At 36.3% G+C, this 21075-nt stretch overlaps 2 protein-coding genes across 2 annotated transcripts; one reads left to right on the top strand and one right to left on the bottom strand.

Moving 5' to 3' along the window:
* Positions 1-840: 840 nt before the first annotated feature.
* Positions 841-6328, bottom strand: LOC121303580 (NADH dehydrogenase [ubiquinone] 1 alpha subcomplex subunit 8-like). Its single transcript, XM_041234368.1, has 4 exons — positions 6128-6328; positions 3240-3403; positions 2531-2696; positions 841-1088 (listed from the first exon to the last, which is right to left on the bottom strand). Exons 1-4 carry the CDS (start codon positions 6176-6178, stop codon positions 951-953), a joined length of 519 nt encoding a protein of 172 aa, XP_041090302.1. The 5' UTR covers positions 6179-6328; the 3' UTR covers positions 841-950.
* A 243-nt stretch (positions 6329-6571) lies between these two features.
* Positions 6572-19985, top strand: morn5 (MORN repeat containing 5). The gene is made up of 5 exons (XM_041234369.1): positions 6572-6945; positions 7767-7914; positions 9169-9280; positions 9441-9572; positions 19866-19985. The coding sequence occupies exons 1-5, from the start codon at positions 6899-6901 to the stop codon at positions 19943-19945; spliced, it is 519 nt and encodes a 172-aa protein (XP_041090303.1). The 5' UTR covers positions 6572-6898; the 3' UTR covers positions 19946-19985.
* Positions 19986-21075: the final 1090 nt, after the last annotated feature.

The following is a 21075-nucleotide window of genomic DNA, read 5'->3' as shown; positions in this document are numbered from 1 at the left end:
ATTGGTCAGAGCCCTAGGATAATACCCATGCTCTTCTTGAACAAGTCCCCTAGGATTCAGACATGAAGCAGATATGTGTCTAATTCAAAGACTGGCCACTGCAATGAAACAGAACCTGTCTTCTTACTTCCCAAACACAACACAATGGGCTTCATGTGCACTGTCAAAACTCTGTTCTGGAAACCACTCTGCATGGACATTCTGTTCCCATGTTTGTCCTTCACTCCCACTGTAATCCTCAAAAAGCATGTAAGGTTGGAGCAATGCATCTTTTAGGTTATTTTACCTGTAATATACAAATGTTTATGCCATACTAATTGTGTTATATGTGGAAGAAAGATAAGCAATTACATTTTGCAATTGCACAATATACTAGAAAGAAGCAACAGTAATTAATAACATCAGTTTTGCTCAGGCGTATGGGTGTTATTAATATAAATGTTAACATTTTAGCCAAGTATTAAACTCTTTTAATGAATGTTTAACCAGTGTCAAATATGCAGGCCAAATACACAGTATGTTTATTGAATAGTTCCTCATTGTATTTCATATACACAAATGCAGTCTTATACACAAATGCTTATGCACACATTTTGCAGTAGTTTATAAAATAGCGATGGGGGGCTTCTTTTGATGGCTTTTCTGATTGGTAAAAAACATTTCCATTAGTTTAAAGTTTAAATGTTTAAGAAAAACAAATGGAAACTAACATCCCTACTCTGGAGACATTAAAGAATGTCTCGGCTCTATATTTTAAACCACTGTCTGTATACATTATATACACATCAGTGAAGTTTATAGCCAAGTATTTAAATTCATCTTTTTTTATTTTTGGGAGGGAATTTTTTTTTTTTACATACATTAAACAGATTGGTATGGTACAAGCTGCATTGCACATTTCAAAGCCTGCAGTGGCTCGCTAAACATTCAGATTCAGTAGGTGAGACACTTCACCAGTTCCAGAAGAACAGTCTGCTGCCATGTTTGGAAGGCTGGAGCTCCCCCTCAATGACAGGATTGGGCTCTGGTCTTGGCCTCGAGTGATATGCATTCTCAGGGAAAGGCCTGTCTGTCTGGACCTTGGTGATCTGAGAAAACAGAAGGGTTTTATAACACAATCAAGACCTGAAAGTTCTTTTTTATAATAAGTTTAGTCAAGTAGTGAGTTCAGTAGTTAGAGAACACTGGCTACATTAGCAACTGCTGGTCTTTACACAAGATGACAATCTGAGAATAAGCTCACTTAGTTAGCTCTTAAATTAACTAATCCTACCACCAGAGGTAGTTCAACTAGTGAATAACTCAGTTTAGGAGTTAAAAACAAAATCTAACCCTGAAGTAGTGTGTGTGTGTGTGTGTGTGTGTATAAACTCAGAGCATAATAAAAGTACTGCATTGCCTATTACTGATTCCTGTATCAACATCCGGTCCATGGTGTTGTTTCTGGTGTTTGTACTCAATGTGACAAGGAGCAAACGCAAATGAATAGTCCATATAATAAGTATGAGTAAGGGTTATGTGCATGAAGTCAGACATATAATCTCACATCAGTACAGAAAATTGAAAAAGAAAAAAAAAAAACACTATATTCATAGTAGGATCAATTATTAAAAAAAAAACAAAAAAAAACTAAGCTTGTTTTTGTGCCAGTGTCTCCCAAGTTTTATATTATATATATATATATATATATATATATATATATATATATATATATATATATATATATATATATATATATATATATATATTATATATCAAAAAGATCAATCTGCATGACCCTCTCTGTGCCTCTTTGCAACACAAGCAGGAAGCAGTCATTCAATACTGTGAGCTAATGCACATACAAACCAATGGTGGAAACTAGACATGATCAAAGAGCAGAGGTTAGGAGGTCACTGGAATAACGTTAAAATTGCAATCAGAAGTTCACATAACATAACAGTTACTCTACATAACAATTTGGCAGTCAATTGATATTTAATCAATTTTACAATTAATTAAATATTTACCTTTAATTCTCTAGTGCTTTCATACTTTTTACTTATTCGTTTCATATGTTGATGCACGTCTTAAAGAATATTTCGGCTAAGAGAACACTTGTTTCCCGAGAGGTGTTCTCTTAGCCGGAGACTACTGTCTTACCATTCTGCTAGCTCGTGATCTCAAGATCATTAATTTATCTCAGGCTCCTGAGATAAATAAAGTCAGGAAAACAAGTAATCACTTCCATTTTGTTGAGGTCCTGAGAAAAATTCTCATACATTTATTTTCTTGACCTGTGAGTATTTTGGTCAACAACACGGAAACAGAAGCACGTACTGTAATCTAACAATGCAGTGATAACTTGATTGGGATCTTTCTTTTCATTCTAAATGTGAATTTGGTGCTTGTTTGAAACTTAAGGCCTTCATTTAACTAGAACTCAGAAGGGCAGCATCAATTTGAGCTTCCCAGCAATGGCCCACGTCCCTGGCCTGGACAGGTCCTTGGCCTCATCTCTGACAGACTACCTGCAAACGTTTCTTCTTACCTTTGACAGATCTCCAAGAGCAGGTCTCTCCCAGCCCAGCTTGTCTAGAACGCAGCTGTCAAATGCATGTTGCTGCTTGCGACAGCGGCGCAGCTCAGACAAATTGGAGTAATCCAAGCAGGTCCAATATTCTGTGAAGGGTTCAGCACAGTTAGTCTTTATCTGCCTGAAAAAAAATGAAAAAGAACAGTTTTGAAGATACAGTTTGATATCATACTTACTTTACTATAACTTTTTGACAAAATGGCTTTTTGTGATTTAAAACATGGTAGAAAACTGACATTCTGAACTTAATCAAGGGATATGACTGACTTTCAGTAAATACCAACTTGACATCCTATCATCACTACCACTGCTTTTTGCAGAACGTGGTCTGCAAACTCTTTTACAACAGTGTGTTTTTGGGTAAGCAGGTCTCCAGTTACATAGAGGGGGAAAAAAAATCACAACATACAGCATTTATGTCATGTCATGACTGGTTTTTGACAGTAAAACAATTGTTAATCTCTGGTAATTCACAATATAGAGGGTATTACTGTGAGTATGTCCTAGATATATGTGCATTTAATCTCTGCTTTCTTTTTTTGTATTGTATTATTTTCTTTTTCAATAGGACGTGTAGCTATATGACATCTATGTTGGCGATGAGGTTTCATGCAGGTTATCTGCTTGAGAGTTTCCCCATCCATTCACATACAATAAGGCCTACCTGAAGAACTGCAGAGCACACTCATTGACCTTCCTTCCCTCATTCAAGCATTTCCTTGGGTCCTTTTCCTCCCAGCGGCACAACATGAATTCCTTATTGGCCTTGTCACACTGCGACCCATAGTGATGAGCTGCTGCTTTCAACACTGCTGAGGACACATTCACCTTCACATTGACAACACAAAAGAAATCAAAATCCCACGGGAGTGTGAGGCCCTCACTGTAATATGTAAATGCATGTTATTGTGTTTATTACTGTCATTATACTGGCGATACCCGAGCCGTGGGTTATGTATAGTGCATGCTATTGAGCAAGTATATTTTAGATATGGCGGTATACTGCTTTATTTAGATTGGGGCGCTTACTTTAATGAAGTTGCCATAGCTTTAAAGTGTTTTGTTATAGCCATATGTTCGGTAATCTTCCAAGAAGAGTTATGGACTAGACAATAATAATGATAATAATGATAACAAGTAAACATAGAATAATGGAATAGTTTATCGATGGTCTGTTTGTAAACAAATAAGTTATTCCTGCAGGATAAATAAAAACGTGTAAAGGAGAAGAAACTTGTTTATTGTAAAAGATACGAATGTTTATTGTAAATGGAATGAATGTTTAAATAATAATAATAATAATAGTTTATTTGTGATGAAATCATTCCAGGTGTAACTGTTTATTGAATAATTGATCCTGTTAGGAGCAGGTGGGGCTGGGGATTATTGAATGAAGTGTCTTTCCTGTGCTTTGTCTCATTCGTGCACTTGTCTTTGTGAATGTCAGTCATTTTGTGTACAGCCTGTTAGTCAGTTGTCATTTGTAATTTGTGTGAAGTATTCTTCCAGTGCCAAAATAAATATTCATGCCTGTGAACACGACCAAGTTGCTTTTTCCTGCGCTCCAACGAACCTCTGGGAATAATGTGATTGTGGGTGGGGGTAAGGCCGGACCATCACCCTGTTACATACAGGCTTCAGGCTATTAGTCTGTTCTATGTGCAATTAATTTCCCATACCCACAACGACATCTGATCTAACAGCGGATCTGAAAAGATTACCACAAACACTGAGTCAGCTCAATATAAAAGTTACAAAAAACAGATCCAGTAATGAAGGTATTCTCCCCAAAAACATACAGGCAGTCAGGCGTAAAATGATACAGAAATATATATATATATATATATATATATATATATATATATATATATATATATATATATATATATATATATATATGTCACTGTTTGAAAGTAAATCTGTAACAAACATCATATTGCTATAGATATATTTTAGATATTACAATGTCCTCTAATGTGTCAAATACAAGAATTTTCTGTTGATGACTGTCCCAGTACTTGGACTTTCCTGATATTAATGACTTATCCGATGTAACAAATGCTACATTTTCAGGCCCTATCGGTTTCCAAGTCCTAGGAGTGCAGCTGAAGCTTGTCTGCCACCTCCCCCTTCATATCAGTGTCTTTAATCATAGTCATTAATAGGGTGCAGTAAACCACTGACCTGAACTTCTTTCAGAAAGATACTTGCATTAACAGTTATAACATGCAGAAACACTTTAGTCAAAACTCATTTAATTAATGCAAAACAACAACAACAAAAAAAAAACAAGTCTGGACTTTGTAAAGCTTTCGTTCCAGAGGGAACTGGTGGGATTGGAGCAATAAGAAAACCAAATAATGCAGAGACAGTCCTCTTTTCAATGGCTTCATTCTTCGTATTTAGAACTCTTGACAAGTTTAAAAAAAAAACAGAAAAAAACAGCAGACCGTCACCTTCTATAAATGTGTACAAATAAATATCAAATAATTAATATTTCGATTTTTTTTTTCAGAAATTGTACTTTTTCAAGCCGTTGTGGTCCCATAAGAGGGTCTGACTGTACTGACACCAGCTTAAACCACAGCTGACAAAACAAAGCCAAAGCAGGCATGCTGTGGAGTTACTGACGTGTGAAACACTGCACTGAGCACTTGGACACGGCCTTGAACAACGCTGACCAATATAATTATTAACATTAGTACTGATCGTACTTATTTTTCAAAAGTGCAGCTAAACGTTGCATTGTTAATTAACTGAAGAGCACTATTTTAGCATTGCGGAGATTCATTGTTAAATGTTAAAAATAAACTCACTAATAACAAACATACAAAAGTGCCTGGCTGGACATGACAGTGGGCAGTTTCAACGAAGTTAAGCCCTAACCTCCATACCACCTTTGCACAATAATTAATTAAATGCATCTATACCGCAAAGGTCTTTACGGTCCACCCCAAGTCAGAGCTAACACATACCGTTACTTTAACTTTGACTAATTATTCATTAATAACAGCAGCTAAGGATCGTACATTTTTGTTTTCATGTCCAAATGCCGAACGGTATACAAAAAAGCAAGAAAAAAATCACAAGCTGTTAGTCGGATAACAAGTTAAAATATTATAAATCAATATGGTTCCTCGACAGAATCTCTTACGTTTTTTTACACGGTCGGGCAACCCCTGTGTATTTTGACAATGAATGACATTGTCAGACTCCGTTCACAAAAACATGAGGGAACGAGTTCAGTAATTCCGTAATATATAAATTCTACCGTATTTGAGTTACATTAAGCAACTGTATAATGACATTAATGCTAAATACACATTATGTTAACAGAGTACAAAATGCATAACAAAATAGCCGTCTTTATAGTGTAACATATATATAACATTGCTGCACACCAACACTTAAGTTATCCACTGTCATGGCTAAATCATAAACAAGACCAGAATAAGTTCTATCTGATGGTTTATAAAACTAAAGACTCAGTTGTGTACCGATTCTCAATTTCAACACAGAGAACACCGCATCTTTTTCCATTAAAGTACTTACCTCGTTGACATTTAGTTCCTCTAGAGTGGGTATTTCCACCTCACCCGGCATTGTACTAGCAGTTGATTATATACAAAATCTAAACATAGACAACACAAAATATTTACACCCGTTTCTAACCCGAAATATACTCAAGGTCCCCTGACTCTGTGGTGGACAGGGCTCAGGGCTACAGTCTAGGCCGCACAAAGAAGGTCAATCTAATGCGCATGCGTCATATCACCACGCCGGCGCGTCAAGGTTGTGATGAAACTGTATCCCTATGTTCGCCATGTTGGCTCAATCTGCCATAGAGCTAAGTAACCTCTCAGTCCACTTAAGAGACGGAATGGTGACAGTTTCATTAAATGTTATTTCTTGCGCAGTTTACGCCGTACGTAAACTTAACCTTTCAGACCATAGATATGTTTCAGGCGCTCCGCTTCAATGGTGAATAATGTTTACTTGTCTGCTTAGCATGCAATTCACTCTGGCGCAAGTAACAATTATAACGTATAACTAACTAACTGTACAAAACAATATGCTAAAAGTATTACCAATTCGAAATACTGTACTAGCGTTCAACATACGTAGTGTATTGCGTATGTTGGGCAGTTCTATGATTAGAAATAACGTGGCCCACGTGTTGTCATGGAGACGTTGTCACAAACCCGGCTAAGTACAATCTAGGGAGCAGCAGTAGAAACTGCATCGACGGTTACATATCACAGAACAGCTAAACAAAATAAAAAAAATTCAAAAAATACGTAATTGCAAATAATAATAATTGAAATGGAATATGTTGGGAGCACCTATGAAGGAGATTACCATAATGGCAGGTATGAAAAAAACTTTACTGTTAGTGATTTGGGCTCAAATTGGAAAATAAATCGAATAGCTTGCCATAACAGTTTTTCACATCCTGGATTACCAAACATGAACACTTTTTATGTCTTAATGACTTAATATATGATTCTGGTTGCAACATAAAAACAGTATTGATAATTCAGCACATCTTTAGAATTCACATTTTGGTGTACATTTTCTCTTTGTTGCAGCTGCACACAATTTTAACAGTGACTGCTATAGTTCGTTGGTATTGTTTTTACAGAGTTTCACAAATACTGGACTTTGACATTTCAAGACCTAGCAGCCCAGAGGGCAACAAGGGCTATTTGAACTAAATAAACCCAAATTTATTTGGTCTTTCCTTGTTTTTCTACCTCTATTAATGATTTACAATGTTGGTGATTCAAATGGGTTCTTTTTGTTAAAGTTCTGATGCCCCCCAAATGTCAACATGAATCTCTCCACTTTCACCTGAAGAGGCCTCTGAGGTCTTGATTAACTATTGTTTAGTTAGTCCAATAAAAGGTATTGCCTATCCTTCTCTTTGTCTATCATATCTGGACTAATACAGCTACCATTTCCCCTACCCCCTTAATGGAAACTTAAAACCTGAAAATCAGGGTTATATTATTATTTGATTGTGGACAGTTGTCTTTTTCCCTAACATTAGCTGCTTTTTTTTCCAACCACAATGGGCTAAATTTGCACTGGAGTAAAAACTACTGTAGACCCTCTAAAGATGTTTTACATTGATTTGGTACATGCAGCTTTGGTATCTACTGACATGAGCAAAACCCTTTTATTATTACAGGTTGGAAGGGAGTGGAGTGTATACCCTCCAAACTGGGACTCGATATGAAGGGGAAATGAAGGATGGGATGTATCATGGCAAAGGAACGCTCCACTTCCCTCTTGGAAATAAATATGAAGGGATTTGGGAAAAAGGAATAGCAGTAGAGGTATCTGGAGAAATGTGTCTTTTGCTGTGTGCACTGTCATTAGCTTAAATCAAGTTTGATGTGATATTTTGGTCTACAGTACTGTATATCAGAAACAAATACTTTGCTTAATTTACATTTTTCCAAACATAATTTGAGCAGTGATACCCTGCACAGAGGTAATTGGCTGAGATCATAGACTGGTTTTGGTTTGCAGTTCCAGATGTGGACGGTGTTATTGGAATCACATGTCAATGAAGATACCATTGCATTAAACATTACATTTATTCCTGCTTTAGTATATTGTAAGTTCTGTTGACATACACTCATTTTTCTTTTTACTCACTGTCAATTAAGGAAAAGGGTTAAATCACACATTATGGGAAGATGTGTCTTCTGAAAAAAAAGAAAGATAATAAAAGAGGTATCGCAACAGAAATTATAATATTCAGTTCTGAATAAGACTAAGCCAGAGCAAGTGATGCATGACATCAACTCAAAATGCCAGATGTTTACTATGAAAACTACATCCTGGATTGGGCTCATCTGTGTCTATGCTGCTAAAACAAAATATATTCAGTAGGTCACTGTGTAGTGAGAGAATTATTATTATTATTATTATTATTATTATTATTATTATTATTATTATTATTATTATTATGTATTTATTTGGCAGACACCTTTATCCAAGGTGACTTAGGTGTTATTACAGGGCAGTACAGCATTGCAATACAGTATAGTTTACAGTAAGTGCAAATCATACTACTGAAGCACAACATGAACTAGGATCCAACAAGTAAGAATTACAGCAAATTATATCTACAAGGACATATAAGTAGTGCAATAGTGCAAGGATAAGACTATGTAGCCACCCAGAAGACCAATTCATTGTGCACTATATAGAGCTGGAAAAAAAATTGAAAACCTGTGACATGTCACACACACATTTTTGAGGGATAAGCAGTCCCTTATTGGACAGAATAATTTGTAGTGAAAATGCCATCATTGACTTCTGTAAAATAAAAGCTTACAAGTCCTTTGCACATCATTCTCAGTTGCACTGTTCAAGACATAAGTATTTGGTGGCCTTTAAAGAGAGATGATTAATGATAATTGTAGGCCAATGTGCAATACAGCCTTCCTATTTCTGCAGATTATATTACAGTACATTTATGGCAATGGCCTCTCATTTGGTTCAGTTGATTACATTTCATATTGTATGTCATCATTAATGTTTGAGATGTTGAAGAAAAAAAAAACGTGATTGTTTTATAGGGAAAGTACACATTTGCAGACGGACTTAAATACAATGATGAAGACTGGGAGTACTGTGACGGTTACGACAGGATGTTTTACACAGAAATCTGTAATGGACTTAAACCAGCAGGTAAAGAACTAAAACTAGAATCCCATCTGTAATTGTATCGATTATCGTTTATGTAGGTAATTGCTATCTGTGAAACTGAGTCTTAGAGCTTTGATCACAAGTGTCAAATTGATGAATATATTGGTATTTTTCATTGTTGAATTTGTTTGTTTTTCACAAGGTCGTTCACAGCTAACCAACTTAGACCCACCAAGAGAGATCCCAGAGGGGTGTTATGACTGTGGCGATGGATTTTATAACCCCCAGACCAGAGTCATCATAGATTACAAAAACACATTTTTGAGAAATGCAGGTAAGATTTGAGAGAGTGGTAGCTCTTTTGCAAATGTTATAGTGCAATTTGCATACTGTAGTAAAATACTTTGGTAAACGTGGGAAGTGGTTCTTGTATTTAGCAAATCTGCTTTTTATGAATGGTTACATCATGCGCAGATATGAAAACAACTATAGTAATTAATAAAGAAAAAGCAGAATGGAGCAGTGAATACTTAAGGTGACATCACACAATTGTTGCCTTGCATTCAGGACCTTCTTCTCAGGTTGTGCAGCAAAGCATTCCTAATGGAAAACCTGAATATGTCATACTATGGAAAATCAGAACTAGCTATCCTTGGAGCTGGAGCCCAGTTTGTTCCTATGCTAAATTTATAATAAGCAGTGGTTGCCTGTTTCTGTACTTTAGCTTCAGGGCAGGTAGGAGATTTATGAAGTTACAGCCAGGTCACTGATCAGGTTAGACCTACTGCCATACATAAATTGCACTTTGTATGCTCTTGTCGTAGCCTTTGCCTTCTAGAGGGAGCAGTGGTGCTTCATACTGCCATCTGGAGAGAGCCTAGGGAGCCTAGGGAAGTGATTTATTTGGCACATTCAGACTGTAATGGTTTAATTAAAATATATACACAAACACCAGGACCTTCAGGGTTAAAATTAAATATGACGCACACCTCCACTACCACTGTGATTTAAAGTGAATGCAGTACGTCACGTTTTCATACAGGAATTCAGATTTGGATGCCAGTGTTTTACAATAATACAACAAAAAGGAAATCTCATGGGTTAGGAATTGTTAAAGTTTAACAACGCTGTACAGTGAATGTCTTATTCCAAAATGCGGTGCAGTTGTGATACCGTTTTGGTCTGTGGAAAACCCTCATTGAGGTGCAGTGTGTATTAGTGGTTTTGTTTTGTGGCTACTTGCATGATGCTGATGCTGCTTGCAAAGAATGTTAAGGTGAGTGTTTAATTAAGGCTTTATTAGTTTGCAAGAACGTAATGTATATCTGCTAGCAAACCCCAAAACTATTCATTAGGATCCTGTAATATATTTCTTCATTTATATCCGCTGTCAAAACCCATGTGACATATAATTCAGAATTTTTACTGATTGTGGTAGCTGAGGTATGTATGTGCATAAACCAGGGAAGACTAAGAATTATATTATTTTTCTATGTTATATTAATTATATTGGAAATAAAAGCTGAACACAAGAACGGTAATAATGCCCTGAAGAGTTTGTTTTTTTAATAGCATTGTAAAATTATTTAATGACATTGGGCACTATTTCAATGATCTAAAAGGTGACGGAGCTAAATACCACCTCCTGTTAATTGCATATAAATCCCACTATTGTTTTCTACTACTGCCAAGGAAGATGAATTGTCCTTCTCATTAACATACGTGTGATAGGGCAGAGGCCCTGCACACTGAGAAATGTGTGCTTTGTGGCTGCCTTTGCACAGCCACGTGATAATTAAATGGTTACATTGTGTAATTGTGTATTGTTTTATTAGTTAATTAGAAAAGTGTGGGAATTTAATTATTGAAGTCAGTTACCCCTGGCCACACCCTATGAAAGAACACAGGAACTGTGTGTTTGGAAAGGTGGGTCAATGGAGGCAGTTTGCCAAGCCTGAATGGAAAGGATATAAAAAGTAAGAGAAACAGCTCTGGGATAGCTGTAGGGTTAGTGTTGTTTTATGTGTTATAGTGGTTTGTGCAATCCTTTGATTTGTTCCTGTGTTTATTTGTGTTATTATTAAAAGTGCGTCAAGGTGCTTTAAACTGGGTTTCCTATTTCTGCCGCTGACCAGCTGACTGCACGCCACTACATCGCAATCCCTGAATACAATAAAATACACTAGAAATATGTCTGTGATATAACAAGGAGTTTTAAGGTGGCATGTGCCAGTTATGCATAGATGATATACATCTCAGTCCATTTGTTTAAACAAGATAAGCATAGAGAGGCTACTGATTCCACAGTAGCCCGACTGTAGCACACTGTAAATTAACTGTAAAAGACTAATGGGTCACCAGCACAACCTTCTTGATCCAGGATGACCCTGACAGACCCTTAACGAGTGATTCAGCGATCCATTGTCTGAGTAAGAACAGATGTGCTCCAGCACCCCAGGTCACAGAGCATTATGGGAAGGGGATGTAGTTGACATCTGCACCCAAATATTGGATCAAAGGTTACATAACTGAGGTCTGTGTAGCGGGGTTACTAAGACTTATATCAGACTTAAAACAATGTGGCTTGTTGCAGAGAGAGAGAACACCCAACATCTGCTTCTCCACAAAGTTGGGGGATAAAGCACACAACTTTTGGCGTAACCAGCTCTTGGTATATTGATTTGATTAGTGTTTTTGCGAACAGGTCTGGATGTACATTGCATTGTACTGTGCCAGGCTATATTAAGATACTTTTTGATTTAATAATAGTGGTATTGAGACATACAAATAGATATAATAATTGCACACAGCTGTAACAATTACTAAATTCACACAATTATTGTTTTGAGATTCAGCTTTTATTAGGGAGCTCCCCTAAATCCCTTGTTTAGAAAGATACAGGGTATTAATGCTTGTGACAGGGTAGCCGTCTGCTATGTGGGTGTGTGCATTCGCTGCTGAGTGACAGGCAGGAGGTCGAGACGGAGGTTGACGTTGATACGCCCCGCAGGCAAACAGGATTTATTTACATATCAACACTCTGAACAGCTCACCTGACACTACCAGCAATGGCAGCCCACAGAACACAATACAACACACTGTATGAAAACTTTGATGGGCTCTACAATCTTCTATGTTTAACAGTAAACTAATGTTGCTGAAGAGATTAATCACGGTGGATAAACGGTTAGTGTGGATATGTGACGGGCGGATATAAGAACACAAGAAAGTTTACAAACGAGAGGAGGCCATTCGGCCATATTGCTTGTTTGGTTGGTAGTAGCTTATTGATCCCAGAATCTCATCAAGCAGCTTCTTGAAGGATCCCAGGGTGTCAGCTTCAACACGATTACTCTGGGTGAGACGGGTGGATAGGCAACAGATTACTGTGTTGAGAAATACATTCAGATTTAAAAATGCTGAATGAGAATTTTACAGCAGTAAATGTCGCAGACACTAATACGTGACACTAAAAAGTAGCTGCACTTTGTGATTGTGGTCCCAGGATACTGCAAACTAGATTAGGGGGGATACTGAGAGTTTGACTTTTTTTTTTTTTACCCTAATAAGACCAAAAAATTTTATAATAATAAAAAAAAAAAAAATGGATGGTTTTGTGTAATTTTTTTAATGTTTGTAGTTTTTAGCACTGTGGTGCTTGAATAGATGCAAATAAACAGTTTGCTCACAGTAATCCAAATTAATTGACTCCTTTCAAGTCAATTACAAATATGTTCCTTCACTGGTTTGTGGTACTTGTACTTCAATGCAGTGATGTGTTGCTGATCTATTTTGTGCTGCCCTCTCACTCATCTCTTTTCTTTTATTTAGAACTGCTTGAAGCTATATCAAAAGCAAACAGATCAGCTATTAGTTTCTCACTGTCTTGACCTATAACTGTGGTTTTAATCGCCTCTTTACCAAATACAAAGCTCTTTACTTTAGAACAACATGTTTGGCGAAAGGCTTCAGTAATAATATTCAAAAGAATATTTGATTGCGTACAGTTAGCCAATACTTTGATTCTGTTGTTGACTTGAATGTGTGGATTGCAAGCGTGAGCAGCTAATTTCATGATCTCACTGTGTCATACAAGTGAAATCTCAGGCATAAGAAAAAATAGACAAAGCCCTAGGATTGTGGAGGAAACCAATCACAAAATAGAAAATGTTGACTGAATTGTCAGTCTGCCACCTTAGGTTTTCAGTGAAGTGAATAACTTTTCCTTTACTCGTTCTCTGGTTTATGTATAATTGTGTTTGTTGGAGACATAGTCATATAAAGTAGGCTTCTGTTATTCCTGGAAGAAGGGGTGAAATACATGTATTAGGCAAATTAGCCTTTGTATACAATTCCAAATTTACTTTTTAGTAAATGACAGATGTGTAGCAATAGGCATTAGAGTGTGTTTGTATCTGTCTTTGCTATTGTGTCGTAAAATAAGATCTGTAGAGAAAATATATGTTGTGTGTTTTAATTGGTTGTTAATTTTTTTTTCCCTTTTTAAACAGTTTAACAGAAAGTTGTTAAAATATAAGAGTGTGCTGGAGTAAATAGCTTTGAGAATCTAAACCTATGTGTCCTAAAAGTACCACTAGAAAATATAAACAGAAGAGCAGACTATGACAGAATGTGATGAAGACACCAATAAGTTTTTCTTTTGTCCCATTTTGTCTAACCAGATTTGTCCATTATCATTGCTTGGACTCCCAGGGTAAGCCACCAATGTAGGTGAAAATGCCAAATACAGTTGTATAATTCTTTTGATTAATACCAGCATCAATACCATCTTGTAGTTAACATCTTATTGTTAGTAAGCGATCAGTCATTTATTTTCTTAATACACACAGTACATATAAGACTTATTGATAAGTACATCGTTGATGATACATGAAATAAACTGCTAATATTTTAGAACAAGACATGAACTCAGGTTTTTAATTTAAGGGCTCCTAAACTTCTAGCAGCTCTTTGGAAAAAAAAAGAAAAGCAGAGCAATAACTTGGCCAGTAAATGTGGCCCACAGTGCATAACCATGTGTAGGGGGGGAGGGAATCAAATACCTACAGTACCTACCCAGGATTTGACATCTGAGTCGAGTTTCTGCAAACCAGTATTTTTTTTTTTTTAAAGAGTGGCCTTAGCAAAGACCTATCAAGAACAAGAAGAACAAGAAAAATACCTAGTTAAAATAAACTTAATTAACTATATGTTCAATACAGTGTAGAGTTCCCTTGTTTTATTTTTAACTTTTCTGGACCAAAGGTGCATTTGTCAAAATGGGTGTGAAGACAAAATATATTGCCAATAGCCTTCCTTTAGGAACACTAGTGCATCAGAGAACAGTACTTTCTCAACATGAAGAGGAACTGGACTCCCCCAAGAGAGACGGTACAGGCTACAGGGCCAGAGCAGTAGAGGAAAAGAAAAGTAACAGCTGCAGGTGGGAGGAACTAGGGGAAAAAGCCTGGAATAAAAAGGACCGGGCCCAGAACTACTGCTCTGTAGGCTGGGCAGGAAGGGACAGGAAATGCCCAGGATTCAGGCCAAGTCTTGAAAAGCAGCAAAAGCAGATGGTAGGAAACATTGAGGAAGTTCTTTACACAGCTCTAAAGGCTAGACAGGTTAACCGAAAGTGGCTCTGTCTCTATCAGGTCTGGGAGTGGTATTTTTAAGGATGCCCAGGTTCTGGCCTTTCACCCGTGTTCTTTGTGGAGGGCTGTGCTTTTACTGCAAAACAGGGAAACAGAGGCACTCCTTTGGAACAGCTATTTTGGTCTTTATTCTCAACAGGGCCACTGTCAAATATACATTTTCCATAACTAGATTTAAAAAAAATTTCTAAAAAGACCACACTTCAGCAAGTAAGCTTTAAGTAGTCTTTTCAGAAGCAGCATGTGTGGTTGAAAAATTACATTAGTTAGTAATTTGGTAAATAATGATCTAAGCAAAAACAGCAAAATCTGATATTAAATAGGTAAGACATTTTATATTCTGAACATGTAGATGGTCAAATGGTAAAAAGCGCTCACCGCGCACCAGCGACCCCTGTGGTCTGGCTGGGCATCTGTAGGCTTGCTTATGAGCTGCACAGAGCTGCATTGTCTTCCGACGCTGTAGCTCTGAGGTGGCTGCTTGTGGGCCTGCAATGTGTAAAAGAAGCGGTCGGCTGACGGCACACGCTTCAGAGGACAGCATGTGTTCATCTTCACCGCACCCAAGTCAGCGCATGGGGTGGTAGCAGTGAGCTGAGCCTAAAAATAATTGGTGATTCCAAATTGAGGAGAGAATTATAAAAACAATTGGCGACTACTAAATTAAAATAAATAAATGAATTTAAAAAATGGCAAACGGCCTGTAACTGAGTACATTTAGTGAAGTAATTTGACAATTTGAAATCCTAACTGTAGATCTAGTTTGAGATTTACAGTATACACTTAAGGTCAGTGTGTTCCTGTAACTGAGGTTGATTAACCTTTACTAAAGTTCACCATCCAGAAACCTACATAGAGAAAGCCTTTGCTTCACCAGACAGTGAGAAGCAGATCTATTTTTAATATGTCATGGGGCCTGTTTTCCTTTTCACAAATTGATCCTGACTCCTGCTTTACCTTTGTTTATAACATTCCAGTAAGTGGCTTGAACCTTTATTGGTGTATTGTTCAGTGTGGTTTCCTGTGTTGAAAATAATTACCCCTTTGAAACCTGTGAAGGATCACATTGAAAACATTGAGTGGCCAAGGATAACAACCTGACTGGAGTCTCAGCCATTCCATTGTAAGTCAAATGAAAGATTTTTAAACAGATAGTATTAGTGTAGTATGCAGTGGTATCAGATGGGTAAAAATTTATACAAATGTTTCTGTAAGTAAAAATTAACTACCCTGGTCAGAAGCAGAGGACGCCTAGTAACCTCCCAGACATGGGTTAGATTTTAGCAACAAAAGTCAGTAAATTCAAAATGGTGCAATGTTGTGGCCAGAGAAGGCGCTTTTGTGCATGATTTGTAAGCAGTGGACCGGGTTTAAATAACTGATTTCATTGTAATTTCTTTTACAAAGGCTACAATACCCATTTTGTCTTTTGAGTCATATGCATTTCCATACATATCTTCAAATGCACCTTTAAAAGACAATTATGTTTTGTATTTTTGCCCGTCCCCAATTTGGTTATGTCCAATCATTGACTTTTATTAAACCGTAGACTCTCAGATCATACCAATTTTAATATTATATTATGGTTTATTGTAAAGGGTGGTGTTGCTTTGAATACCCTGGAAACGCTGTATCAATTCTGACAGAACTCTGACGTGGTCGATTTGCATGGGTGTAAAAAGACGCAGGCTTGAAATTTTACAGAAGTTTCCGGTGTCCTGTAAAATAATCAGGACTAAATTTCAACGAGATTCTGAAACCACCTGTTTATGTGGTGATGTTTAGTTCTGTGCGAATTGGGCTTTAGATTGCACATAGTTACTGGTAAACCAGGCGGTCCCTGCTGGAAACACTGGTACTTCAGATGAAAAAGTTGAAAATCACTGGGTTAAAGGCAGTAGGAAAAATGAAAAAAACATTGATTTTGTTTTTCTTTTTTCCTTAATGCTAGTATTAGCTGAGGCCATCATTTCTATATTAATCTTTGACTTCGACGTCTCATTGCATGTGGGTATGAACAGTGTGTGCACACGCGCTGTCCAATCAAAGGAGTCGAAGGCTGAATCTGGTGTAAAAATGACAGGACTGCTCAATCGCAACTAGACATGTGTTTGACTGATGTGTTTTTTCTCTCCCACATTGAATAATGAATTTCAGGGGTGGTGGGGGGGTAGGGTTCAAAGCCCTAAAACCACCCCTAGCTACGCCACTGGTAGTATCCATGTGTTTGTGCCAAAACTGGTTCTTTCTGGAATGGAAATTCAACCTCTGGGCTGTTTTTCAATTATCCTAACATTATCCTCTTTACCATTCAAAAAACCATGACGATCTAAATACATATGCCGCCTGTGTTAATTATGTGTGCACGGTACTGCACGTAAAAATCTATTGAGAGTCAGTCTGATTTTTTACCCCCATTTATTCTTGCTCTTTTGTTTTGGAAGAAACAGTTTTCCTTTTGAGTATATTTTACGGATTAAGATAAACATATTTTAGCACGGTGCCACTGCTTCCTTTCCTGTACTGTATATTACACGTGTGCCAGTTGGCACTATGTGTAATAAATTCATTTTTCACATTTAAACAATACTTATATTCAAGTCGTGCTTTTTGGATTTGAGAAAACATTACATTGACTGGGATTTGTTTTCTTAAGTTAGCCCAGCTACTGAAGGAGTAAACTTTCTCTGTCAGTGTGTCATGTCTTCAAAGCCAGGAATATTAGCTCAAGGCTGTGAAATAACATTGTAGAACTTGTGCTCTTTAATGAATAATGTCTTTGCTACAGAAGGCTTTTTACTATGTAGACTGTAAAGCTACCACTTGTATTAAAGCAGCCGTTTCTCCTGCATTTTACATTAAAATAATTAACCTGCCGGATTAACCTGTTACTTTTTTTATAAATGATATACATTTTCAATCTCTGTTACAGCTCACAAAACAGCAGACACCTAACAATATTGTAGAATTGATATTTCCAACATGAGCTTAAAAGGTAATAACTTTCTGAAACATTTGAAAACTATTTTTAAATCCTTGTGAGGCACTTCCAATCAGTAAGTGTAAGCATCAGAGTTTATGTAATGGGTAATGTGGTGAATCTATTGTGTCACGTCCCGTACCTTACAGATACACCAAGAAATAACTAGTGCTGAAGAATTGCAAAAACAAAACTATGATTAAAAACATTGGTATATTGTATTGGATAAATAAATAGATAAACAAAATGTAATGAAAATAAGTTATTTTCTCAGTATTCAAAGCAATGCTGTTCTAAATGTAGAAATTGCAATCAGCCTTTGTGGTGAAGTCTGCTTTTCCAAGCATTGACAATTAAATACAATTCAAGTTAAATCGATGATCAGAATATATTATCATTCAAAGTTTCTAATGGAGCTCAAATGCTTATGAATTGCATCTGAATTATAATAACTCCAGCCACCCACTTATACAGCATGTTTTTTTTTTTCACTGTTGACGTTTGTTACTGTAATATGTTTCCTGGTGTCATTCATGACAGAAAAGAAAGGGAAAGAGACATTTACACTGTGCCAAAAAATGAAACGCTTTTTAATTTAACAATTTTGAGCTGATTAAAGAGTCCTAGAAAATAATCACGGCTGTTTCAAAAGGAAAATTATACCAAAGGTGAAAATGTGCCTGTGCCTCTCTCTTATTAGCACATTCACAGAATCACAATTTGGGAAACGGTAATTAAAGTTAGCTATCCGCTACTACCAATCAAACCAAAAAGCATTAACTGGTTTTAAATAGTGATGAAATATGCTTCTTGAATCTGACCTCCATGTTGTGGGTGGTGGAAACGGGCAGGGAAAGAATAGGGGAAATATTTAGTTAGCATGCAGCTGCCACAGTGTGGACAAGGCATCTGTGATTTAAATGGTTGGCTGCTCAGCCAGGTAGAGTGTGAAAAGGCTAGTCAAGAGGCTGTTAAGGCCATTGCTGGCAATTACCAACAATCAGGCAGGGGTTTAAGACCTGTTCAGAACAATAGGCCCAGTTTGCCATGTTTCAGGGGTTACCACTGAAGAGGTTGCAGCTGCATGCAGTGATTCAGATCAACCATAAAAGAACTACCTCACTGTAATTAGCACCCCTTTTCTATTTCAACTATAAAAAACAGTATATTTATAATCTAATGTTTTAACCCTTTGAAAGCTTGCGTGTAAAAGAGATCCTTCTGAAATGGGCTGGAGGTTTTTATGGTTATTTATTTTGTGGGTTACTCTTTCGTTAGATTAAATTAATCATTTCAATAATAACTATCTTGTAAACACAGCAGAAAGAAATTGCTGTTCAGAAAGAAAGTCTCCTGTTTTAATTGCAAACACAATTCTGCTTCAGTTCTGCCACAATCAGTGATAACCGCCAGTGTTTATTGTCTTGTTAAGAAAAAGCTATTTTTGAAGAATGAAAAATAGGAAAGCATCAGGGCTAAATAAATATAAAAGAAATACATACAAAATGAAATATGTTCATAATGTTTTTCAATAAATTGTTTATACAGTGAAGGTCAGATCCTTAATATATACATATTGTAGCCTAGGACCAATATATTTCTGAACATTACAAATGATTAAATAAAGCATGTTAAATACTTCAAAGCTACTACAATAACATATAGTTATACCTATAGTGAACCTATACTAAGTGATCTGCAAAATCAATGCAGTGGTTCTGAACAAAGTAGCATAGTGGTATTAACCATTGATAGGATTGTGCCACAACTGTAGTGTTTTGATATTTTATCAAACAATGGTGCCATGCAACGGTGAAATATTTGTTGTAAAACTATTGTGCAGTCAGCAATGCTTCCAGTTAGGTTTCTTCAGTGGTATGTGCATACCAATGATCACATGCACTTTCTGCAGTTAAAGTCTCCTAGCAGTATCCACTGTGTTTTGTTAACACAGGAGTGACGTATCTGACAGTGTGTGTATCTGCCTTTTCAGATGATGATGAGCATGAATGGATTGTCAGGACCTGTCGAAAAAGTTGGGATGAGATAACTGGATACAAGCCTAAACATTAGCGACAGACATTCTCTGCTTCTTCATGGTTTATCTTTTTTTACTTTCTTGCTGTTTCAGAAAGAAGCTGCAAATATACCGCAGTCTAGTCTGTGTGATAGCAGAATGCTTCTTAATAGGTTTCTTTCAAACATTTTTAAGATGTGTGGTCCTGTTTAAAACACAAAACACAAATCTGGTATTTTAATGATGTTTTGGCAATAGTCCGAAAACAGACAGGAACTTTGAAATACAAAATAGTCACATTTCTGTCAGCTAATATAGATTTTGCTACTTTTGTTACAGTATGTTTGTTGCATCATTTAATTATATAAGAAAGGTAAATAATATGGTAGAGAAGGAGTTGAAGTAATATAACTAAACCCCAAACCAGACATTAATATCTGCTTTTTGTATAATACAGATGATATCATAAGTGTAGGTTGCAATCAATGGAAACTCTAAAGACTGTATTACTGACTCAATGCAAGCCAGCATTTTGTGATAGTTGTTAGGGTATTTTTAAAATAAGAATGGGAATAAAATATTTACCCGTGTTTTACACTAAACAATTGTTCAAACTAGGTGGGGTAAAAGAAAAATAAAGCTGTCAAGCTAATAATTTGGAATATATTATAACAGCAAAAAAATAAACTTTTAAATTCAATGACTGTTGTCTTTTTTTAATGTCTTCAGGTGTTTCTTTTAGTAATACTACATATTCCAACATTGAGTGTTTTTATAATTATGGCTGAGATAAATACAAGTAGATGTACTGTAAAGATACTGGAAAAAAAAAAAAAACATGGCCTTGGATTTGAATACTGACATTACAGTTCAAGTATGTGAAGATTACACATTGACAGCAGATAATGTGCATTTAAATATGAGATCCTTGCAAGTAGAGAAGGATCTTGTAGTTGGTAATTATGTTGTTTGTAAACTGAAATTAATAACACTCTTTGTGGGTAAAAAATACACAGTTGCGGGATTGTATCAATTGTTTTTGTTTAAAACAATTTTGTTTAAAGTTACAAGACATTTGTTTGTGCTGGGTTAATATTCTTGCCAATTTTTATTTCTTATTAACTTTAGTTTTGAAGTAGATGTGTCATTAATTAATAGGAGATGCTGTATGAAAACATGGTAATCC

The sequence above is a fragment of the Polyodon spathula genome, chromosome 33 (genome assembly GCF_017654505.1).
Source record: "Polyodon spathula isolate WHYD16114869_AA chromosome 33, ASM1765450v1, whole genome shotgun sequence".
NCBI classification, from domain to species: Eukaryota; Metazoa; Chordata; class Actinopteri; order Acipenseriformes; family Polyodontidae; genus Polyodon; species Polyodon spathula.
Note: the sequence above shows the minus strand (reverse complement) of the source record. Positions and strands in the feature narration are given on the sequence as shown.